Source organism: Drosophila gunungcola, unplaced genomic scaffold (genome assembly GCF_025200985.1).
Source record: "Drosophila gunungcola strain Sukarami unplaced genomic scaffold, Dgunungcola_SK_2 000001F, whole genome shotgun sequence".
Lineage (NCBI taxonomy): Eukaryota > Metazoa > Arthropoda > Insecta > Diptera > Drosophilidae > Drosophila > Drosophila gunungcola.
Genome location: NW_026453197.1, coordinates 219,551 through 245,314, shown reverse-complemented (window position 1 = coordinate 245,314; position 25,764 = coordinate 219,551). Strand labels below are relative to the sequence as shown.

The 25,764-nt window shown below is 37.0% G+C and overlaps 2 protein-coding genes across 2 annotated transcripts; both read left to right on the top strand.

The window, feature by feature from the left end:
* The first annotated feature begins 3,533 nt into the window (after positions 1 to 3,533).
* Positions 3,534 to 12,152, top strand: LOC128262746 (uncharacterized). The gene is made up of 6 exons (XM_052997228.1): positions 3,534 to 4,249; positions 7,438 to 7,753; positions 9,372 to 9,580; positions 9,964 to 10,219; positions 10,456 to 10,937; positions 11,509 to 12,152. The coding sequence occupies exons 1-6, from the start codon at positions 4,024 to 4,026 to the stop codon at positions 11,715 to 11,717; spliced, it is 1,698 nt and encodes a 565-aa protein (XP_052853188.1). The 5' UTR covers positions 3,534 to 4,023; the 3' UTR covers positions 11,718 to 12,152.
* A 3,869-nt stretch (positions 12,153 to 16,021) lies between these two features.
* Positions 16,022 to 17,299, top strand: LOC128263362 (UDP-glycosyltransferase UGT4). The gene is given in 9 exon segments (XM_052998389.1): positions 16,022 to 16,121; positions 16,124 to 16,324; positions 16,327 to 16,546; positions 16,548 to 16,604; positions 16,656 to 16,672; positions 16,675 to 16,766; positions 16,768 to 16,855; positions 16,858 to 17,217; positions 17,220 to 17,299. Coding segments are annotated over 9 exon segments (1,215 nt in total).
* The last annotated feature ends 8,465 nt before the right edge of the window (positions 17,300 to 25,764 follow it).

Here is a 25,764-nt window from a genome sequence, read left to right as displayed (position 1 = left end):
GTCCACCAATCGAAAATTGACGGCTCTAATTGAAGATATCATTAAGATTAAAGATATGATTATATATGACACAATGGGTAGTATGACGACACAAATTTCAGACTATAATTTAAATACGCTAAGCCAAAAATGTATTTTAATCGATTAATTTCGAATTAGAGTCGCCGTGACATCATGGCAGAGGTTACCCAAACCTCTACTTCTATAAGTTATTTAATGTTGTTTATTTATTTAAACACTTTCAGGTAAAGTTTAAAAACTCTTTTAAATAATGGTTGACTTTAATAAGATTAAGATTTTTTTTGAAAAAATAAAACTTTTTTGCCTAGAAAAATGTCTTTAGTTTTAATTTGGGTAACTTTTTTTTAGAAATAACAATTTTTTAAAAATCGTCTTTGCGGAAAATACACAATTTGAACATCGACTTTTGGTTATTTTTACTTTACACCAAATTCACAGGTACACAGCCAAAAAAAATTTTAACACAGGCTTATCGTATTCTTAGCAATACCGCGGAACCCTTAGCTGATGGAACATTGGGACATATGGGACTTTCACTCAGGGGCACCCAATTATCATGGAAAAGTAGTCCTTTTTTTTTCCAAAATTTTGGAAAAATATATTTGAAAATGGTATCAGATATCAAATGTAGAGCTAAAAAAGAATACGGTTTATTCTTTATTAAGCAGAATTTATATTTTAAGTGTGTTTAATTCAGCCAAAAACCTTTTTTTCGTATTAGCAATGCCAAAACATAAAGTTTTAATTTTGTATTTCTGTTTGCTGCAATGAGGTAAACTAAGTAAAAAATGGAATTTTGAAATAATTCAGTTCCCAGTTATGATGTCTACGGAATTGATTCACTTTTGTACTGGGTTCTTGTCAATAATTATTCCAATTCAAAACTTTTAAAAAATTGTTAATATTGTTTTATCTAAGATAAAGATAAAAAATTGTTAATAATTGATATTTATTTTTGGTATTAAAAAAGTTTTGTAAACTTGAGAAACCATAAAAGAAAGTAAAAACTCCAAGGCCAAATGTTGTTACCCAGTGAAAAGAATAAAGAGCAAGAAAAACGATTTTCGGATAGAATTTCCTTAACAGGAAGCACAAATTTCACCGGAATAAGGCCAAAGGAACAGCACTTGCCGCTCGCACCACGGAGAGCGCTGCGCATACGCCGCGTGTGTCACGCGTTGGCATGTAAATTTCGCCGCCCCCTAGAAAACTGCTAATGACATGAGCCCGGTGCCCAAGTTAAAGCCAGAGTGAGAATGAGGACAGAGGCTTGGACTTGGTGGCGGTATGCAAATCAGTTTGCGTTTACTGTGGCGTCGACAATGATGGCCGCCACTCAATTATGCGCCGCACAAAAACGACATTCGCTGCCTACATTCAGGCATAAGCTAAATGGAAAAGTGTGGGGAAAAACGCTTTTGATTTTCGGGTGTCTTATAGCCAGCCTGCAGCTGCTGACCGCCCACTTTTCCCGGGCGGTCTGCAGACTAACTGCTTTGATAGAAAACACATTTTAATTTGTGCCCGGAATCCCTTTTTTGGGGTTGTTAGACGATATCCTTCCCCCATGGGAAACACGTCAAAGGATTTAACGTGGCCAACAGGTGTTCCAATTGTTTGGGCTTCGTGTCGGCGGTATTTTTAGTTTGGAGTGGCTCATTAAATTTTTAATTAGCAGAATTAGTGGAATGTGTTGCCAAGTGCGCACGAAAGTCGAGGGATTCCAATTCCTGATGGATTCGAGGCATTCTGTTTTGGGGCGTAGCCTTTCATTATTAATGTTCGGTAAGTATAGTCCTGTAATATTATTTTGTTTTTCGTATTCCCCTTGGAAACATTGACGTTACAGGTGGCCAGGACCTTGTATTGAACCAAATAATTCATGAAACTCTGGACTTGACCTGCTAAAAATAGACTTGGTGGCTTTATGTCACATCGCATATATTAACCTATCTAATTAACATATAAATGGGTGGCCAGGGAACAGGAGCATTTTATATATTACAGGAAATTACCATGCGTGTCACTGGGTTAGTAACTTTTTTTCGGAGCGGAAGCGATGGAAATTATGCCATATAAAATGGTTAGCCTTATCAAGGGGCAAAAGCTTAGGCGATAAGCAGCAAATTACTTCTAATAAAAATGTTAACTGTTGGGGTTTTTCAAAGGGCAAATCAAAATAAAATTTTTAGGTAGAATAGCCTGATTAATTTCGATTAAACTTAAGACAACGAAAACAATCAAAATGGTTTTAAAATTACACAATTTACTTTTTTTTTAAGCTAACATATACAATTTTTTTTATTTGAATTTTTTAATTTATTTTATTTTTAAATAAGCTTATTATACCCTTGCAGTGAAGTAGTCATTTCCAATAAGGTATATATATTTTTGACCAGCATCACTAGAAGAGTCGATCTATCCATGTCCGTCTGTCCGTCCGTATGTCCTTCCGTAAATTTTAAATTTTTGTTTGTAATTTTTTTGTTTGTAAATTGTTTAGTATATAGCTGCCATAGGAACCATCGAATAGTTGGGTTGAAAGTCATCATAGCATCATATGATAATTCATATAATTCAAAAACTTAGGCTAGCCTAAGTTTTCTTCCTTTCTTGTTTAATAATAAAATAAATTAAACGGTTGAAAAACCAAATTTGTTTATAAATAAAACAAATAAGGTAATATTTACAAACAAATGTTTAAAAAAAATGTATATTTTTGCTATTGTATAAAAAAAGGAAATAATAAAAAGTATTATTTATCGTTTTGAAATTTGGATAGCTTTTATTTTCTAAAGTTACAAATTCAAAGTACAAAATGCACAACTTCTTTCTGTAAGAAACAAAGGCTTTGCTAACTTTTATAATTATTATTTTTAATTTAATTAAGAAACTGACTGAACCGGTGCCGCATTTATTTGTAAAAGCTAGGTGTCAGCCAGTTACCTTCAATGACAGCCCTCGATTATGCAATAAATTATACAATTATTTATAGATACAGATACTCATTATGCCACTCGTTGCGCACTTCACATCTTATTTTTTTTTAACGCATCTTTTGTGGCAGAGAAACTTAGTGTTCAAGTTAATAATTTACTGCGCTCGGCACAAAGCGACTGACAAATAATTTATGAAAATGTTACCCTGGCCCGCTATAGAAACCTAATAACAATAATATTGCTGATTAAGCATTAATCAAAGCGGCCAAGCTGGGGAGAGCAACAACAAAGAAAGCAAAATAAAGCCACAAGACAATGGCCCACAAGAGCTCGGAGAAAAAGGGAAAGCTGATGATCTCGAGGCCAACGAAATGTATGAAACCTGGCCGCCTTAATTATGAAAAAAGCTAGGCCCGACATATGGATTTTTAATTTAGCCTTTCCGAAACAATACAAAACACCGAGCTGTTTGACAACTGATAAGCGACCACTGATAAAAGAAAAGCCATTTTCAAAATTTTCACCCCAAAGAGAGAGAGAGAGAGAGAGAGCAAAAGCTCCGGCGAAAGCTTTTCTTTTCGGCCTTGGCATTGGTTCGTCTTTGGCTGAGACTTCGACTTCGTTTATGGCCAACAGCTGATCCGATTTTGCCAGATGTTGGACGGGCTTTAACCCGTCGAGTCAGTTGCGCGGCACAGGTTAAAGCAAGCGGTTCGTGTGCCGGAAAAATTGGAAATCAGAGCTATAGAATTGAACGGCAATTGGACTATTTATGATTTTTGTGCTGTGACAAATTCGATTTATTTGCGGACAATAGTTGAATTTGGCAATCAGCTAGAATTGTTTTTTTAGAGCTTTACATTCTGACCAGCAAAAAACGAGAAAAAATATAAGAAATAAAAATTTTTAACTAAAAGACTACTAAAAAACCAAAACAACCCACTATTTGTGACCCCCTGGCAACACTTGCATTTTCCCTCACGACCAATCGCCCAATAACTCCCGACTGACACACATTTGATGAGAACAAATAGCAAACTAAAATAAATCAACCGAAAAAATAATGTCAACGAAATCAATGGCAGGCCACGGCAGCTGCAACATGTTTCTGCTGTGTTTGCTGCTGCTGTTGCTGCCGGCAGCCTCCCCAGTCCGCTTGCCCAAGAACAGCAGCGAAAACAATGCAACGGCAGCAGCAACACCAAAAGCAACAGCAACATCAATGGCGACAGCAGCAACATCTGCTGCTGGCAGCAACAATGCCAATGCCAAGGCTGCCAGCAAATATGGTGAGTCCTATAAGCCAAGGAATACATTTTCAGGCGGTCGCAGGGCCAGTTGGAGTTGCAGATGCAGCTACTTAAAGTCTGGGGTTGCAGGCTACACAGAAAACAAATAAAAATAAATGCTAACAGTTAATATCAAGGAGTATAATAGAGTAATAAAGGTAAAAATATCCATATTTATCAAAATTGATTGCAAATAGAAAAGGGGTCATCTCAGTGACTATTTTAAATTATTCTACTTTTTTTTGTATAATACACATTTAAAATTTTAAATCTCAGTACGGAAAGTAAAATCAACCCTTTTTCAACTCCTTACAATAAATAATTTTTGAAATTCTTAGTAAAAAAAAGCAAGGTAATCAGACAAAGTCTCAGATAACTATCAAGTTCAATATTGAAAACTCTATCTTAATTTGATTTCAATAAAAAGTCAAAGAGTAAAAAAATTTAAAATTATAAATCTTGCTGCTAGGTTAAAAGCAATATCATTCCTTTTTCTTCTGGTTACAATAAAAAGTTTTTTTTTAAATGGCAGGCAAATAATAATAAGGCTGGTGATTTATAAATCTCAAGTTTAAAATTCTCAACATTTTAGATTGATGTCTGTTAATTAATACTAATGGATATATAAAGCAGCCCCAAACACACAAAATTTAGTACAAGAGGCATTTAAATTTATCAAAAACCTTTTAGATTTTGTACATTGAATATAAAATCATATTTTCTAAAAGTGTCGATTTCCCTGTTTGCCTTTGTCAGTTGAAGGCTGGCTAATTGCATTTGGTCACGATCGGAGCGCTTTTTTCCCTGAACCTAGTTATGTTCCTTGAGGTATTTTCGCTACGTCTGCCCTTGGTGGCAAACGAAAGACTCAGACAACGAACTTGTCCGGCGGTCCTGCTTTTTCTGCTGCACTGTGTGCCAATCATGTGGGCATGCTGGAAATATGCCGACATTTCCTTTCGACCGCTAAAAAGGGGGCGCTGGCACGCCCAGAACCGCAGAGCGGAAATTGCCCAGATGCCCATTTTCGATGGAGAGCAAAAGTGTCATTATGCCGGGGCAAAATGCCAGTAATTGTGTTGGACACAAAACACACGTTTCGGCCGGTTCTTTCTCTCTAATCGAATTAGCCAAAGCGCTGCAATTACCTTGGCAAACGGTGACAGATCAAGATTGATCTGGCCAAATGATGGGAGCAATGGCCATTTGACGGCCGATCTTTTATTACAGAACTTCCCAGCTGCAATCGAAAAATAATGAATCTCTAAGCCACTTCCTTCCTTTCTTGCATAACATCGCAGTGACAGATCACAAAATATATGGCCTATCCGAAATTTAGTGCCCCGTCATCGATAAGCTTCCCAAGACCAATATTTCCATTAATCACAGCGATGCTGCAATTGGAGTGCCTGTCATTTTCCGTGGCATTTTCTAATCATTTTTCGTTTTTTTTTTTTTTGTTGGCAAAGCAGCAGTGGCATCTCGCCGTAGCCCCGATGTCAGAATTTGTGCCATTGCAGAATTTTCACTTTTCCATGTTCTCTGTGCGAAATTCGCCTAAAAATGCTGCCGCCGGGCCATCCACAGCCACACACAAAATCGGTGTCAATGATTTCAACATGGGAAAAGCATGGAAAAGACAGCCACACGAAGCAGCAACATCTGCAAACATTGCCAGCATCGGCAACATGGCCAACTCAAACCACCGAGATGCGGCAAATGGCATTTCTAATTGCAGATTATGCAAGGTTCTGCTGGCTCAGAAGAAGTCACCAAAGCTGGCTGTCTTGGGAAATCGCCTGGAAAACGGGGCTAAGTGTGTACGGAAAACTGAAAATTTACTAGGACTCGGCGCCGAGATTAATGGGTAATTGATCAGGGGTTTATTGCTGGGAGTCTCGCCAGGGGAGTTCTTTAACTCATTTTACTATTTTATTTGATGCTGTTTAGAAATCTTCAAAGTGATTAGCTTATTAGCTCTTAAAGAAACCCCTGCTTATAAAATTAAAGTAATTACTTATTTACCAAATAGAGGCAGGTACATTATTTTCAAGTATATATAGAAGAAAGCCATTACACTGCACCTTAAAACAATATACTATGATAAAACTTTGAAAGTTAGATTAAAAAAATGAATTTCTTACCAGTACTGTTTTCGGGAAAGTAGTATGAAGTTAATTTATTATAATTTGAATTGACTCATGACAAAAACTTGTTTTCCTAAAAATATACTTAGTCTAATAAAAATAAGTAAACATGATTAGTTGTAAGTGTTGTTTTGAGTTTTTACTTTTTTTATGAAGTTTGGTAAAATAAGTATTAATAAAATTTTTTAGGGACTGATGCAGGCCAGGTTAGGTAAAATGACTAGTGTGTTAATTCGATTTCTTAACTAACTAGATTTGATTGCAATAATTAAAATTTGCTTAAGAAAAAATTTAGTTTTTAAAGGATACTACTAAAGTAAAATAAACAGAAGGGAATTAGTAACAAATTAATATTACAGAGTTAATATATACTTATTGATTTTATTATGATCATTTGAAGTATGAATTTAAAGCTACACATTTAAGGGGTAAGTTCTGGGAGACCTTGAAGATTGCACCATTACTGCACTCCAATGAACCAACAAGTCGGCATTTAAAGCTACATTTTAGTGTGTTCAACTGAAGCTCTTAAAGGCATTTCAAGCTCCTGCTTGAAGCACAAGTTCCTGGGTTATCCCCCCCATCCCATTAGCCGCCCAGCATCATAGTCAGGTCTAGTTTTTATTCCACCTTAACTGCCAGCTCCCCTTGGCTAATTCTCGTCACACTTTGTGCCAGATCCCCCATCACTCGCAGCTGGAGAAGTGGCGAACTGGGGACTCCAACTGGCAGCACACTTCAGATCTTCTTCTGCCGATCTGCCAGTGGGCACAGCCACTAAGTGGTGGCCACAAAAACGACCAAGCCGAACGAATGAAACAGAACTAATCCAAAAGCGTGTCTGAAACGAGTTCCTTGCCCCCGAACTCACTTATAGTACTTGTATAGTCTTGTAGTAACCGTGGTAGCTGATTTGCATGCAAGAAACACCTCAAACTGCAACTCCAACTGCCATTGCCACTGTGCTATGGCCACGAATCTTGGCTATAACCCCGTTTTCCCGTTTGCTGCCCATACTCATGCCTTTGTAACCTTCGATAGAGATACGCGGCGTTGCCGGTGAACCAAATTACAAATCGGTGAATCTGACCTGGGAAGTTGAATTCGTGCCGACGGCCCATGACACAGATTCGAGCCCCAACTCCGGCTCCCACTTCGGCAGCTCCAACTCCAGAGCAGGCCAGGTGAACGCGACAAATATGAGCGGCGATGTGGAACCGCCCCGGGCTCTGGCATTCCAGATCTTCTACTGCGAGATGCAAAACTACGGCCCACAGCGGTGTCGCGTCAAATTGGTGAACGGCACCACTGCCGAAAAGTCTCAGGAGGATCAGGAGGAGGAGCACGATCCCTTAGGGTAAGTTGTTCTGCCATTTAGGGAACTCCACGGGATTGCAACACAAAACTACAAAATGACTTTATTATTTTAAATTGGCCTGCATTGAATTTAACATCATCTAAGAACTTGGTTTTCAATAAAAGATTCAAAATGTTATACTTTGTCCTAAAAAACAAGAAAGGAAGCAAACTTCGGCAAGCCGAAGTTCATATACGCTTGCAGCTATTGCATATTCTTGAAAACATTAAAATAACGATTAACTTGCGTATACATACGTTCAAAAACATTGAAGCTTTGATGATTTGCAGCTCAATTATTCGATAGTTCCTATCCCAGCTATATGATATCGTTATCCGATTTTAATAAAATTAAAACCGTAATTCTGAACTATCAAATTATTATTAAGTCGAAAAGAATTTAAAAAATATATTACAAAATAAAAAAGTTACATTTTTTCAAAATTTGTTTTTTTTTTTTAATTTTTTATTGTTTCTATGGAAGCTTTAAGTTATATTCGTCTGATTTTGATGAAATTTAAACCGTAACTCTGAAATATTTAACCATTACTATATTTCGAAGAACTAAAAAAAAAAAAAAAAACAGCAAAGTTATAATTTTTTTTCATTAATTTTTCCTATGGGAACTATATGCTATAGTCGTCCGATCCGGCTCGTTCCGCCTTATGTACTACCTGCAATAGAAAGACAACTTTTGGGAGAGTTTCTTGCAGATAGCTTTAAAGCTGAGAGACTAGTTTGCGTAGAAACGTCTCCTTCACTGCGTTGCAAACATCTGACTGAAATTATATTACCCTCTGCAAGGGTATAATTATTTAATTGGGCATGTAGAAATTGCTTTCGATTTTTATATGCAAACTAGTCTCTCAGTTTTAAAGCTATCTGCATGAAACTTTCCCAAAAGTTGTCTTTCTATTGCAGGTAGTATATAAGTCGGAACGAGCCGGATCGGACGACTATAGCATATAGCTCCCATAGGAACAATCGGAAAAATAAATGAAAAAAAATTATAACTTTGCTGTTTTTTAATTTTTTGTTTAGTTCTTCGACATATAGTAATGGTAAAATATTTCCGATTTACGGTTTAAATTTCATCAAAATCGGACGACTATAGCATATAGCTCCCATAGGAACAATCGGAAAAATAAATGAAAAAAAAATTATAACTTTGCTGTTTTTTAATTTTTTGTTTAGTTCTTCGAGATATAGTAATGGTTTAATATTTCAGAATTACGGTTTCAATTTCATCAAAATCGGACGACTATAGCATATAGCTCCCATAGGAACAATCGGAAAAATAAATGAAAAAAATTATAACTTTTCTGTTTTTTAATTTTTTGTTTAGTTCTTCGATAATCTTACAGATATGAATATAACCAAACGGATGTTTCACATATTTGCCTAGCCTGAAACTTTTTTGACATCCACTTTTTTTGTTTACGGGCTTATTAAAAAACTTTAAAAAAATGTTTTCGGTTCTTAAAAGAATGACCCAAGTGGTGAAAAAAATTAAGAAACTTATATTGTGAGTTGTGTCAACATCAGCTAATAGTTGCTCGATGTTAACACAAGAAATTTTGCTCTGTAATTTTATATAAAACATTTTATTTTGAGTGCAGCTCTCAGGTGCAGCATTTTGCCGCCGCTGTCGACAACTTGCGGATGGCCACCAAATACAGTTTCCACATTCGTCCGGCGGCTCAGAGGCGCCTCCAGGCTGGCGGTACTCGAAGTTCCAATGCCCGCGCCGAGTTTCACGACGAAAATGAGATAGAGAGTGGAGCGGGGCACCTGCCTGGTCAAAGCATTGTCATACCTACTAAGGGCTGTAAGTAGATGCAAATTATTATTTTTATCAAGCTTCTTTACTTTCTCCTTTCTATTTTTGTATAATTGGGGCTGAGATGGAAACATTCAATTTCAATTTTAATTCGAAAAGTTTTGGTATTATAATTTGTAGAAAAACATTTGTTAACTGTAATGATTATCAGGTTTTTGGAAACTGAAAGTGTATAAATGGAATCAAAGGAAAAATTTTAATACGTTATTATAAGAATTGTCAAGAATTTTAAATGCTAAACAATATTTTGTATAATGGAACTTCTATTAAGTTTGTCAAAAATTATTACTTTAGCATATCACTTCAAAAAATGTTTAAACACCAGTGCGGTGTACACAATATTCTAAATATTTGTTTTAAAAATGTCTCAGTCACTGCTCACGCCACCCAGTGCTTGCCACACGCCTCTGAGATCGAGGTGGAGACCGGTCCATATTTTGGAGGACGTATTGTCGTGGATGGAGGAAATTGTGGCATCAAGGGCGATGCAAGTGATTCGGCGGACAAGTACACAATGAGGATCGATCACAAAGAATGTGGAAGTTTGGTTAAACCAGAGACCAATACAGTGGAGACCTTTATCACGGTGCAGGAGAATCTGGGCATCTTCACTCACAGCACAAGACGGTAAGAAAACTAATTAGTTTAAAAACATATTGAACAGATTGTTAAAACATTGTTTCACTACATATTTGATTAAATAGAAATGACTTAATTTCAAAATGTATAGCAATAACCTGTCTACAGAAAAGGACATACTTTCTTTTACACCCAATTTCTGATATGTTAAAAACGTAAAACTTAGTCAAAAATGCATATAACAAATAGTAAATCATGTTTCAAAATTAATTTTTTCATTTCAGCTTTGTAGTGGTCTGTAGCTATCAGTCGGGCATGCAAACGGTCCGGGCAAGCTTCACTGTACCCGGCAAGAACGGAGTGGCCGCCGCCTACGAGCCCAACGATCCCTTCGAGCCGGACGAGGATCAGCGTTTGGGCAGGGAGCTTCGCCAGATGCGCTACGTCAACAAGTCGGAGCTGGTGTTGCGAGAGCCAGCGGACTCCCAGACCGATTCCCAATTGGATTCTGGATCTGTGGAACAGGCGGCGGTGGTGGAGCAGACCCAGCCGCCCACCACGGAGCTGGCTGCTCAGCCCAGAGGTCAGGGCAGAGCTCTGAACCTCAACGAGGTCAATAGCTTCGACAAGGAGCCGGCGGAGGAGGGTCATCATTTGGAGCCAGTGGTGGGCACCAAGTACGCCAAACTGGTAGTGGACCAGACCCACGACTCCTGGATGCCACTGGAGGTGGACTCGCCACCAGGTGGTAACGTCGAGGATGAAGGTAAGTGGCCTGTCAGCGACAATCGTGATTCCTTAATGCCAGTATGGTCACAGAGAAAGAAAATATTAAATCTGTTTTTTTGAGGATGAACGTTAATTTTGTATTTTTTAGTTATTCATCTAGACAAACCTTTTAAGAAAAATAATTAGTGGAATTGTTATATATATTTAAAGGTCTTAAGTCCACAAATTATTTTTGATGATGGTAATATAAGTTATACTATTTTAATTATTTTCCTTGACCAAATTTTTACTACAAATATTTACTAATCAGAATCAATACAAATACACAACAAAAATGTTATCCAATATTCCTATATTACAATAAAATATTTAAAGCATAAGTCTTAAAATATTTAAATCTGCCAAACAATTTAATTAAAATGGCGCATTGTTTTAATAATAGCAATTATAATTGTTAGTGCTTAAGAACATACATATCAAAGAAAATATGTACAAAAAACTTGTAACTGCTAATCTGCTTCTTTAAAGCTATAAGTATGTTCTGTTATATCTTTGAATGTTCTTATTTTTTCTTATTTTTCTTTGTATAATTTTTTTCTCCTGTGCAGCCGTTCTGCGTTATATTGGCTCCCATCTGAGCAGCGTGCTGGTAACCGTTTCGCTATCTGTGATAATCATCAGCATTTGCATCGTTCTGCTGCAGCGCCAGCGAATCCGCTCACCGCCCCGCAGCCCCGCCCCTTCGCTGGCCGCCCACCTGCCGCACAAAACGCTGCCGCGTGCTCTGCAGCAGCAGCAGTACCAGTGCACCTTGTAGGTGCCCCATCTCCTATTCCCTCCTGCCCCCCAAAACTCCACCGACTGTTCCGCCTCCGTCCTCCGATTTCCAGCTCGCTATGCCCACTTGTCTTGCTGAATGTCAAAAACGAAGGAAATAAAAAAGAAAACTCCATTTAGCTGAAGATGACTGCGCATAGCCACGCTCCCCACTTCCCCCGAAATCCTGGAACTGCGATTTCCAACTCAAAACCCCAACGGTACCAGCGGGATTGGCATCATCCGATTTACATAATTGTAATCTCGAATTCGACTCTGGCCAAGCTTTAACTCCAATTGCGTTTTGGATCACGAGGGAGGACGAGCGGACAGTGGAAGTTCTCATAGAGCAGGATTAGTATGTAGTCCTCTAGGCTTACGAATTTTGTATAAATTATTTATCCCAGAAAAAATATATATTTATAGCTACAAAATACATTTTCTGGGTATTATTTGGCAAAGTTTCAAAGGTGAGATATATGCGTACCAAATGAACATATATAACATATATATATGACTGAACTGAACATGCAACTGATTTTATAACATGAATTAAAAACAACATTTTAAACAATGAGTTAGCTTTAGTACCTGTTTTGACATTATTATCTTATTACTACATTTTATAGGCATACATAAAAAAGACTCATCAACAGATAATCAATGCGATTTTAATAGTATATTACACATATTAGTTATTTTATTCTTTAAAATTTTTTTATTACCTATTATCATCAGTAGATTTTAAGGGATTGTGTTAAAAAAAAATAAGCACCCATATAGCCTTATATATACATTATATATATATATATATATACATTTTTCAAAAATAACTTTAAATTTATGAGTTACTTTAAAATTTTAGCTGGCCTACAATCTAAACCAGGTCTTATAAAAATTTACAACACCAGACAGCTTTTTATTAATAATAAAAAGATAGTAAAAAGATTTATAGCTGCGAAGTAAGTTAAACAAATGCATAGCCTAGATTGATTTCCGTTAAAAAGTATTTCCCAAGCTTCAGTTTAGTTGGGAAAGAAAGTCAGCCAATAGTCGAGTTATCAAAAATAGATGCCAAGTTCCCACTTCCGCTCCAGCAGCTTGCCAAAATTTAGATTTCTACCGCCATCATCATCAGAAAGATAATTTAGGAAATAGGTTCTTAACGATTCCATCAAGAGTACGAATGTTAAATGTGTTTCCGCTTCTGGTCGTAAAACAGAATTACGAAATTATGTTAAGACGTTGGCTCGTCAGACGGCGATTTGCATGAAAGTGGCACACAAAGTGTTGTCAACTCCGCACGTTCGAGATTCTCCAGGTTCTTAAAGGTTCCCCACTTATACTTTAAGAGGTTCTCCGCCTCAAACGGAAGCCGGCAAATAAAACATGAAACAGGAGAACCGACACAAGACATAAAACTGCAGTCAAGGGGGGCTCGACTTGTTATTGTTGCCGGTTGCAGGTTCCAGGTTGCCCAACATGGAGAGGAGGCTCGCAGTCAAATACCAAGTGCAAGTCCGAATCCAAATCCAAATCCAAAAACCAAAACCCCCTACCCAGTTGGTTGTGACGTGCCCACGGTAAGACCCCGGCGAAAGGCGTTCTTTTAATATTCTTGATCAGCATCACTAGTAGAGTCGATCTAGCCATGTCCGTCTGTCCGTCTGTCCGTCTGTCCGTCCGTTTATATGCAAACTAGTCTCTCAGTTTTAAAGCTATCTGCATGAAACTTTCCCAAAAGTTGTTTTCTATTGCAGGTAGTATATAAGTCGGAACGAGCCGGATCGGACGACTATAGCATATAGCTCCCATAGGAACAATCGGAAAAATAAATGAAAAAAAATTATAACTTTGCTGTTTTTCAATTTTTTGTTTAGTTCTTCGACATTTAGTAATGGTTAAATACTTCCGATTTACGGTTTAAATTTTATCAAAATCGGACGACTATAGCATATAGCTCCCATAGGAACAATCGGAAAAATAAATGAAAAAAATTATAACTTTGCTGTTTTTCAATTTTTTGTTTAGTTCTTCGACATTTAGTAATAGTTACATATTTCCGATTTACGGTTTAAATTTCATCAAAGTCGGACGACTATATCATATAGCTCCCATAAATAATCGAAAAATTAAATGAAAAAAATTAAACTTTCTGTTTATTTTTTTGTTATTCTCGACATTAGTAATGTTAAAATTCATTACGGATTAATTTCATCAAGCGACGATATAAATATAACATCAATAATTGGGGCTCGTTTTTAACATTCGAAAGTAATCATATTTAAGCAAAATGTTAATCTTGCTAGCTCAAGGGTAACGCTTCCGAAGTGCTTCTTTTTGTACTTTTGATTGAAGTGCTGGACTTGGGGCTCGCAGAATTTTGCATAGAAAAGCCATTAGGTTGGGATTTTCATCATCATCATCGCCATCAGATACAAAAGGTTTGTCTGGCCTTTTGTTTGCATTATTAGAACACAAAAACCAAGTGAGCGTTAAGATCGCGCGCGCAAAAGCCGAACAAACAAAATAGAAAACAACAAAATACTAAATAAATAAACTTTCTCATCTGCAAACTAGAATGCACTTAAAAAATAAATAAGCAAATATAATATTTTGAAATACAAAAATTACAAAGAATAAAAATTGGTTAGTTGTAATCAATAAATAGATACACAAATTAATTTGATTGGCAAATCAAAATGGTCAATGGGTAAGGAAAAAAATACTGGGTATCAGCCATTTTTTTATTGAGAAAATTGTCAAAGACGTATTAAGCTTTCTATGTTAATTGGTATTTTATTTTATGATAATATATATTTCCACCTTTTTGTTTACCAGGATTTTGACATATTTCAGCCATTTTTTGTTCCCTTTTTTTAGTAAAACCAAAAATGTATATTTGATCAAAGATAGATTTTTAAGTAATTTTTGTTAGTGCTGCTGCAAAGCTTAAAGAATCGGCGACCATATCCAAGTCAAAGTCCAAGCCTTTGCCTTCACCTTCACCCATTTCAATGGGCCTTTACAAGCATGCTGCACCACCGCAACCGCCGGCGGCTGCTCAAATTTCAAGTTTCACCCACAGTGGGCCGTGGCGTTTTGACGTTGATTAACATGTGGCATACATAAATCTGTGGTGGGATTGGGCTTCCGTTTCCCTTTTCGAACGCACTCTCCAGACCGCGAGATCTCCAGATCTATAGATGGCGGCCGAGCATAACGCGGTGCATTCACCATTGGGGAAACTCCAGGGAACCAGTGGAGAACCGCCGGGGAGTCGTGGACCCGTGCATAATGAGGCCAACGATCTTGGCCAAGAAGCCAGCCGAACCAGTTAATGAGCCGCCGAGCTGTCTTGGATTTGGATTAGAATGCGAGCAGCTGACGAGACGAAGACGAAAGTAAAACTGCCTCGGGAAAGTTTCCATTTCTGGCCAAATATCGAGATCATTTTTCTTTCTGGCCCGGCCGGGTATTATTAACGTTAAAACGCAGCTGGGGAGCGTTTTCTAGGGGTAATTATTGGGCCACCTTCTCCGGTTTACTTCTAATTATTTGCGACCTGAGCTCGAGATTCGTGTCAGATCCCCAGATCTGCATTCTGCCGGCAAATTGCTTCCAAATGACGGTCCTCCTCCGTTTGGGCCCAAAACAGAATCTGGGTTATCTTTTGGGCAATCGTGATCTGGCAGAACCACAAAATGGAAAAATGGAACAGCCGACAAGCGGCTCATTGTTTTTAGCCATCATCTGCGGACTCCGTTCGCTGCCGTTTCTGTTTTGTTTTCGAACTCAACTTCTGGGGTAATGACAGTCGCACTTTTGAATGATTATTATTATGAATTATGTGTGGTTTTGTTGGGCCAGCAGAGGGACTAGAAATCGGTGTCAAATTGGGGAATTGTTTTCAGCTCAAAATGGGTGAATTTAAATGGTATAGAATTAGAAATAGAATTAAAGTTCAATACAATTTTCAGATATTAAAACCAATTCCGAAAATAGTCAAATGGAAAATTTAAACATATGTTAATATATTAATGTTTGAAATAACTAAAGTTAAAAAAAATATTTAAATTGATTACAAAATATTTGGATTTTCTACGCTTTTTTTTTTAACAGAGTACGTTCAATAAATAGTATACTTATCTAAATAAATCTATCTATCGCAACCTAGCACTACAAAGTACATACTCCTTCTTAAGTAGTGTGTCATGAAAAGTTTGCGGGTAAATCTTATCTAAATCAATATAAAGACCTGCTGACCAATTTTCGCTGGCAATCTAATGAAATTCTGTGCTCAAAATGGTTAAAAATCCCCGTCTTATTTTTTTGTTAGCCCTGGCTATTACGTCTTTTATTTATGAAATTCAAAGTGCAAATATTCTTGGACTATTTCCGAGCCTCGTCCTTCACATCTGATGATTTCTATGCCAGCTGGCAAAGTTTTGGAGCCAACAGTGACCCACAAAAATATAAACCTGATCCAGATAACTCTCAGCATAGGGGCAAAACAAAATAATACAAGTGGCAAACGGTTTACTTATAGCATAAGCATGTTTGCTTAAATGTTAAGAAAGATGATAGATGCCCTGAAGGATCAGAAAGTTAGGATATTTACTTGAACAACGGCAATGATTTTGACCTGCTAGTCTCGGGATACTTTATGAATGACTACCAGTTGGGAATCGCTAAGAAGGTGAATGCACCTGTCATTGTTCTGGCCCCTGGTCCACCCAATCAGATGCTAAACTTATTGATAGGAAATCCCCATGATCCTGTAGAAAAGGATAGGCACATGTCCCTCCGACAGCGTTTGGAAAGCTTAATAGTCTTTCTATGTAATTTTCGTGCGACAAATAGACAGGTTGAATCCCAAGTTTTACAAGTGAGTATATTTTGTTTTTAAATGCCAGTTCCTAAATGTTATTTTCATTAGGGAACTCTTTGCGGACGATTCAACATGCCGGAGTACTCGGCAATCCTCAAGAACTTATCACTGGTGTTCTTTTCTTCCCATGGAGCCAGCCAAGGATCCATACATCCCAATACTTCCAGCAGCTTTTAAAATTGGAGGGATACAGATACCGGATGTGCTGCCTAAGGACCTGGATGACTTTTTGGGAAATGCCAATAATGCCAAGGTTCCAATGTCCAGGAAAGCCATATCACTGATACAGTGCAAAAGATGTTCAACGTCCTTTCGAAACTGAAACAAAAGGTCATTTGGAAATGGGAGGATCTGGAGAAAACTGCCGGAAATTCGGAAAATATTCTCTATTCCCGTTGGCTGTCCCAGGACGACATCTTGGACAATCTCAAGCTATTCTCCAATCATGCCGGAAAAGGAGGAATCACGAAAGCTCAGTATCATGGCAAACCTATGCCTTCGTTACCAGTTTTTGGAGATCAACCCGGTAACGCTTTTGGCATGGTGAAGAATGGTTTTGGCCTCACCCTTAGCTTGCTTACTCTGGAGGAGAAGCCCTTTGCGGAGGCCTTCAAGAGATCCTATCGAATTCAGAGTACAGCCAGAAGGTGGCCAAGTTCTTCTCCCTGTATCGAGATCGCCCCGGGATTTAGTGACTTTCTCCTCATCTTCAAAGTCCTTTGGTTCACTTAAACTTCATAGCTGCCAACAACTATTAGTTAGACTAAAGGCGGTGGTTTAATATTTTTACAGAAGGCTAGCCTCAAAGATAAACAAGGTGACAAAGGTCAAGAAGCACTGAAAGTTTTAAAATTAGCAGTTACAGATTGACTTGACAAAAAGTATTACTGAACTTAGCACACTTCTAGTTTGAAAAATAGATTGGCAACCTCATATGAGCAGATACCGAGAAACTAGTTGATGTAAGAAATAAAACCCTTAACCCTAAGAAAAAAAAGAAAACATTACTTTTACAATCCGAGATCTCTTGCTGCTCCCACAAGTTCAACTGAGTTCAAGCGAATAAACCCGGAATGGTTATGGGATTGTGCAGAAACTACTCTTTCGAAACAGGTCTTTAAGTCTATGATACTTTGATGACATCACCGGCAAAATGCCCTTTTAATTCAAGAGAGACAGACCAGACTCTGCAAAGCCGCAGTGAATATGGCATGACTATAACCATTATGCAGTGTCTTATAAAGTGTATCTACAAATGCTTGGAACATAATTTAGCGTAAATAAAAACCTGATGTTTGGTTAATTTTCTTTTCCATTTCTCGCCAAGATTCCCCTCACGCACCGCAAAAGGAGAACCAAAGTAGAATAACAAGTGGAAGTGCCAGGCCCAGATCCAAAGGCCCAGGCTATAACCACAAACTGCAGACACAAGTGTGGTTATAGCTGCACACTGCGAGAAAATATAATATAATATGGCTCACTAAAAGATGTATATATAGTTTTGTATGTTTTCGTACATAAGTTATTTTCATACAAGTTAGAAAATATATTTTAGTATTTGAAATTTAACACTTTGGGGTATTTTACAATATATATTCTATGCTCAAAATATATAAAAATCTCTTTGTGCACTTTGATATATGCACCTGCTGTGTCCATTGCTGTTGCTGGCCTTCCTGCATCGCTGCATGCAAGTTATGTCTCTATCAAGTTCAGTATTTGTATCTGACGCCGCGGCGTACAGAATTCGCAGCGAACTTGATGCATGGCCGCAGTCGAAGCGCAACGGTTGCCGCAACAACTCCAACAGCAGCCACATCTGCAACTGCAACTATTGTAACCGTAACCAGCCCATTCCCAATCCAATCCCAAATAGCAATCTCGTTGCCGCAATGCGTCACACGCGTAAGCTCGTCTCCTTTTTGTTGTCATCTTTAAATATCCTTTAAACCTCGATTATGCGGGATATACACGACTGGGGGAAGAAATAAGACTATATTCAAAATAAAAGTTTAAATCTCCTAAGTCAACAAACTTTTACTTTTCAAAACAATAAACATTTTTATTCCCTTGCAGAGGGAATGATAAATGATAATTTTAATGTTTTCAAGAATATTTAATTTTTGCAAGAGCTTAGAGGGTATATAAATTTCGGCTTGCCGAAATTTGCTTCCCTTTTTATTTTATTTAATCTAAGATGTATGTTTTTTACTGAACCTTTCTTAAACAATCCAAATTGCTTACATATTATGTTTAAGTTTCATTTAATTTAAACTATATCATTCTTTAAAATATTAATTAATTTATTACATTAGTGTGTTAATGTGTTATAATAAGGCCAGTTTTGCAAATCTTTTCCAGCTGTTTTGGTAAATCATTTTTATTTTATTTAAAGATTTAAAGCTTGGAATGTGTAAAAGCACCGCTTTTATGAAATTCTCCAGGCAATCAGCTTAAATACCAGTTTCATTTCGGATCTTTTCCTTTGCATCGCATCGCTTTTGGCCATCGCGCATTTTTAAGCACTTTTTAAAGTCTCTTTTTGTGCTCGTCTTGTGTTTTTGCGAGTGGCTGGCATCCCAAGGCGGTTCATCCCAGCCCACCGCAGCCCATCTTGGCCCATTCCTGGTCATGGCCAACCCATTCCCAATCCCAATCCCAATACCCATTCCCCATTCCTCAGAATGGCCATTCCATTTTGGCTCGGAGCTCATAACTGTTCTTGACGCGCTTACCTTTGAAACTAACTGCCCGGCCAATTCCAGCGTGCGTTTTGGGCCATTCTGAGTGACAACAACGGCGGTCATGGCCAGAAGAAACTAACTAGCCACGCCCCCTGGTCCCGCCCCTGCTAATCAACTGCGTATTTCAATTTACCGTTGTCAAAAGCAAAAGATAGACAAAAAAACAGAGTGGAGAAGAGCTACACTGAAGAAACATAATAAAATAGATGTATAAATTCAGTTTTTAATTTATTGTGCATTTAAGCATAAACAGTAAAATTTCATACAAATATAAATACATAAAATATTTTCAAAATAATTTTGCATTATATACAAATTACATGGGAAGTAAAAATATTGTTTATTTTGAAATTAGTTTCTTTGCTTGAGGCTTATAGTTTAAATTATTTAAAACTAACTAAGGTACTCACTCCTGAAAGATCAAATTTTCTCGGTGTTGTGGAGGCTGAAAATGACTAAAAAACAGGGAGTAAGGAACAAGAAGTGATTTTCTGAGAGGGTACTTAAGTTAATTCAGATTTTTATGCGACACCCGTTAGTTTCGGCATATTATTGCCGACGCTTGGCTATGGAGTTTCCGCGGATCCAGGGCCCCCGGAGTCCGTAGCCGAGAGTCGTGCAAAATGGTGGGAGATCTCTGTGCCATTTCGTGGCCGTGCTCCATGCTTCATGCTCCCTGACACCCTCCACTCGGCATTAAGTCATTTTCCCATTGAATCTGCTCCAGATTCCCACACAATTGCTCTCTGCCCACTTGAGCTTCTACCTCGCACTTCTCTCCCTAATTTATTTATTTTGCCATGTCTTACTAATTTTTATTTGCTTGCAATTTCCAACTCTTTCTCGCAATAATTGCGAAAAAAGCTAAGAAAATGAACGGAATTGGGCGCGCAGGGCGAAAGTGTAGTAAGCCACCTTAAATGGGATTGGGCCATTAAATCTGCGGCCCGATGAAACTCATTTGGGCCGCTTTGTTGCTTTCCTCACTACTCGCCGGATTTCTATAAAGCCGGCTATACATACATATAACCTAATGGGTCTCTGTGAGAGCCATTCAAAGATAATCACCGAAAGCTGCACAATTAACATTGCATGAGTTTGAGCAGATCCGAGCGGGATGATTTCGATTCAGTTAAATGTGATGGGCAAGTGAATTCAAAATCTACAACTTAAGTGAATTTCTAATGAAAAGCGATTATGTCAACTCTATGGAATTTCTTTTAAAATTATACCAATTTGTTTCGTAACATATAAAATACGTTTTGTCATTCTAATAATAAACCTTTTGCAATATTTAATTATTAAAAATCATTCAAATGTCCCTTTGGAATTTTAGTCCAAATAAACACAAATTACTTACCGCTCTTAATATTTTTAACTCTTAAGATTCTTCCCTAAACTTTCAATATCTGACATGTAGCATGTCCTTTATTTTCAAATTATTCAAGTAACTGAATTTTAGGGTCAAAATTCAAAAATAATTTTAAGCAGATGACTGTAAATTAGTCCAATTGAATAAGAACTGCAGAAAAATAAAGAAAACACTTATTCAAATATCATTACGTCTGTAAGACACGTTACTGACTGGGTCCAAAGGTTTAAGCATCAGTCAAATTTTTCTCAAGACACTCAAATTTTTTTTGTCAGTTTCCTCAATTATCTCATCCATTTATATCTTTTTAAATGGGTTCTTTAAATTCCCAAATAAATCATTTCATTGCAGACCTTTGCTGTTCCTTCATCTAACAAGAAATCTCTTTTACAACGAAATCGTACTTGAGAATCCCACTATTTAAAACCACTGTTTAGGAATACTAATTCGAACTTTTCCCATGCGAAGCTTTTCCCAGAATTTTCACTTTGCATTAACCAAGGGCAAAATCAGCTCTCCCACTCCCAATGCTCCACAAAGAATGCCCATTTCACTATCAAATCTTTAAGCCGCATCCCGCTGCGTCCGATTTTCGAGAGTCATGAACCCAGAAAGCCCTAGACCTCGTAAGATCCATAAAAAAGAAATGATATGAGGGCCCAAGGGAACGAAACACAGACGTCAACAGACAGCAGACATTGCCAACGTTTTACTAACTTAATTCTACACCTCGCATTAATCAGGCCCCTACACAGCCCAACATAATTATATGATTAATAAGCTCCATTGTGAGCGAGTGAGTTGTTGGGTGAGCGTGAAAATGAAAGTGCTGTCGATAGAGTGGTTGTGGAAAAGTATGAAGACGGGAAAGGGGAATTGGGATTACTTAGCGCACAGCAATTTGCCGTTGCACTTTTCGCATTTGCTTTTCACATCCCGCAACGCACAGATTCCGTTATTATACATTGTAAACCCGCGATATGGCCACCTCCAACGTTTCCATTGTTTGCTTTTAATTTTCGACGTGCTAGCGCAGACAGGTGCAATTAAAGGCGCAGCAAATTGCATCGCGATCATTTATCTAGCGGCTCGAAAGCCCCACATATAGACGCCGTGGTGATGACTTATTTCCAGTCTTTACTTGTGAATTACCAATTACATTTGTATAATTAAGCTGTAAAAAATAAAAACTAACTCTACTTATTTTAATATTTTTGTCTACTTACAAAATTGTGAAAATGTAAATTACTTTTTATTGGTAAGATCCAAACAATATTTGTAACATAATATAAATTTTAATCAAACAGTAACTATTTTTAATCTAATATTTTCTACACTAATTAAAACAATTTAATATTAAATCAAGCAATTTAATTTTTTATCTAATATTTTCCACACTAATTAAAATATTTTATTATAAATCAAGAAATTTAATATTCATTGCGTTTAATATTTAAGATTAAATAGTTAATTTAAATATTTAACTTAGCATTTAAAAAAATTATTTTGTATATATATTTTAAGCACACATACATATACATATATATGTATGAAATTAATTAAAGTCATTTGATTATAAACACCTTAAATGAAGAATGTTTTCTTTTGCTTACATTTTCTAATCGCCACGCTGCAGCACTGTCTTGATTTGTTCAATTTTGGCGTGCGGAAAGTTGGTGTCAACCGCACTTTCGTTGGGCATTAATAACACCAGTCAATAATAAATATACCCGATGTGTCCCGAAGCTGGCACGTTCGCTTTGAATGTAATTAGGGTCACCTGCGATGATGCCGGAGATGGAACATGGAACATGGACCGTTAGCGTTCAGCCAGCGCACCACAACCAATGTGGCATGTCTTCGGGCCAAAAAAAAAACACCAAATTGTTGCTGACAAATGTCAGAGCACGGTGGGCAGGTAAACCTTTTTTAATAGTTTTGCCCTATAAATATTACCACGAATTATTACACAGCAAAAAAAAAGTAAAATTGATTTGCAAGATAACACCTTAAAATATAAAAAAAAGTAATCAAATATTGCTGTACTGGTTTTAAAAGATTTTTATAAAAGAATTACACTCTAGGTCAAAAAATTAAACCTATTTGCATAATTTATTTTAAAATGTTCAAGAATATAACAATGTAAATATCTCTATTGCTGTTTAATTTTAAGCTATATTAAAATCTAGGTTGTTTTTCATACAAATTAGTTTAAAGACTTAAAAAAAGCAAATTGCTATTTTGAAACCAATTTTCTTAAAACGTAAAAATACAAGAATTCATCATAATTATTTAAATAGGAAGCACTTTTAATATTTCATTTTGTACAATATTTTTAACCATCTTTGAACCAGCAATGAATATATTTTCGAAATATTGTACTTTTGATAAGTTGATTGTTCTTTCAGTGTGTGCATATACTAAAGCAGCCATCGACTAGCTGCATCAGCTATTGAAAAAACTTAGCGGGTCCCGTGAATTGGGTTAGAAGCATCGCATTGCACGGGTACCGATCGAATTGAGCTATCGATGCCAGCCAACGCTGCGTATGCCCATGCAAATGAGAGTACGAGTATCAATGATAGGTCGTTCTGTCTTTTCCTGATTCCATACCGCTATTTACGATTACCGGAGATGATGAGCTGTCGACGATGGATATGCGGTGGCCAATGTGGGTCACACAGTATGCCTAGCCTCGAAAAGTGTTTCTAGGCTGCTGATGGCTAATGTCTTCTAGCCATTTTGCATGCAAGAATGGTGCATTTAAGAGTCTCTAGCCATTTACAGCATCATTAAGATGTTCAAATTCAATCTCGGTCACAAATCACAAGCAATGAAGAGCAATGACTGCCTGAAGTCTTACTGCTGATAATCAGGAGGCTGTAAAACAAGCAGCTCCAGATAAATACTTGGTAAGTAAAAACTATAATCCCGTTAAAATGACCACACAATTATGAAATTACAGGCAAAGTTAAAAAACTCGTTATTGATAGTTATCAAGGAACAGGCTTTAAAGTTTTAGAAATCAAAATATATATGCTTTTCTTAGGAATTTAAATTTTCCTTTTAACAATGTAATATAAATACATCATTTAAAATAGTTTAATATAATTTAAGCAGATAAATATTTTTCTGTGTGCAGTTGACCAAACCCGTAATTTAATTACCTTGGCAAAGAAAAGTAAGTTAAAAGCAAGCTATAATTTACTAAGCGAACCAGTAAAAGTTAATCTACTACTTAATATTAATATCAAGATTAAATAGTTCGTGCTTTGGTTTGTTTTGAATTCAAAGAACTCCGTTTAAAATTTTAGGAAAGGTATATCATTATACTAAGAAATAATTAGTTGAATACCCAATAAACGGAAGGAATTCAACCGAGTAATTAAGCATGATAAATTATCTAGCTGTAAGCTTACTGTCTCCGCCTTAAAGTAATTAGTTTATTCCAGCTTGGAACGGATGCTTGAAAAAATCGAAGGTGCTGCAAGCCATAGTTTACAGCAATTAATAATAGTTGACTAACTTTATGGAAAGGTATTTTCTCCGTAAAGTGAAACAAAAGTAAAAGCCTTAGTCAAATTCAAACTGCCAGTTTTTATGTGCTAACAGAACCCGCAATTAACATCAAGTACGCTTGGATATATTAATATGTAATAATATATGCTCAACTACTAACAACTATGGTTAACCAAATGAGACAAGCCATAAAACACAACTGCTACATATCCAATGCAAAGATTGCGGCTTGCACCATAATTTCAATTTCAGGTCAGAGTTACCAGCAGATGGAACTGGGATGCTAACATCCATGGGTTAGTGTTGAAAATGGGTTAACTGTGCGCGAACCAGATGGATTATGTGGAGCGACTGTGGGCCAATTAAGACTTTACTTTAGGAGGCTCTGGCTAAGAGAGTTAATTCTCGTGCAGAGCCAGTTTTATTTTTCCCTACCTGCCTAGCCATTCAAGCCTATTATTTTAGTGGCCGACTAAGGACGGGCATCAGCTCGATACACAAGGAGTAAATTAAAATAAAAAATATATAAATAAATTACTAAAGCGAAGTATGTAAAAGGGAGAACTCTATACCCATTCTGATATATTACTAAAGATTTTGTGTGATTTTTGCTCAAACGATTACATTTTTTATTTTACATACAAAGTTGCCATTGGTCAATCAGAAATGATCTCAAAACGATCCGAATTTGTTAAGAGGCCCTTACATTTTAATACAATTTTTTAAAGGCTTTTATACTTAAATTCAAAAAATTGCTCTCAATTAAGATATAAAATAAAAAGGCATTAAAGGCATTCCCGCTCAGATAATTTTCATGACCTTATTTTAACAGTTGTTTATCATAAAAATGTAAATTATCAAATTTTTATTCAATAACTTAAAATACACTTTTGTTTTTCAAGATGTATGCAAGGTGTTATATCTTCCCTGGTTATCTCAAGCAGGTATGCTTGCACTGAAAATAGAACGAAACTAAATATCCATACAGTTGAATAAATTTGCAATAAAAATAGCCATAAAGGCTTTAATACTTTGGGACTCTCCCCAGCCAAGCCGCCAACATCCTCTTTCTCCGCGTGTATTGCTTGATAAATTGCCAAGCAGCCAGTAATAGCTAATTATTAATAATTTAATGGATAGAAAATATGAAAGACAAGCCAGGCGAAGAGCAGCGCTCCAGTGATTGTGATTAAAATTGGAGTGTGAAGCCGCAGGGCTGAGGTGCCACAATATCTAACCGTTTAGTAAAGCAGCTGCAATAAATTTTGGCCAACAAGCAGGGGAAGGTGGGAGGTGCCTTTTTGCCAAGTTGCAAGAGAGATTGCATGCGAAAACTTCCGCAAGCCATCGCATCCGCAAGTCCAAAGTTTAGTTCGCACCCTGTTTGTTCCACGGCCCCAAAAGCGACCAGGAGGAAGTGGAAGTGACACATTCCGGCCAAGTCAGCCTGCATTGTTCTCAAATCCTTACTGACACACTGAAATTGTTGTGCCAACAATGTGGCTCGCTCTTGACGTGGTTT

Coding starts and splice junctions, on each gene's coding strand:
- LOC128262746 (XM_052997228.1), top strand. CDS start 4,024: ATGTCAACGAAATCAATGGCAGGCCACGGCAGCTGCAACATGTTTCTG. Junction 4,250..7,437: donor CAAGGCTGCCAGCAAATATG/GTGAGTCCTATA, acceptor AACCTTCGATAG/AGATACGCGGCGTTGCCGGT. Junction 9,581..9,963: donor TGTCATACCTACTAAGGGCT/GTAAGTAGATGC, acceptor AAAATGTCTCAG/TCACTGCTCACGCCACCCAG.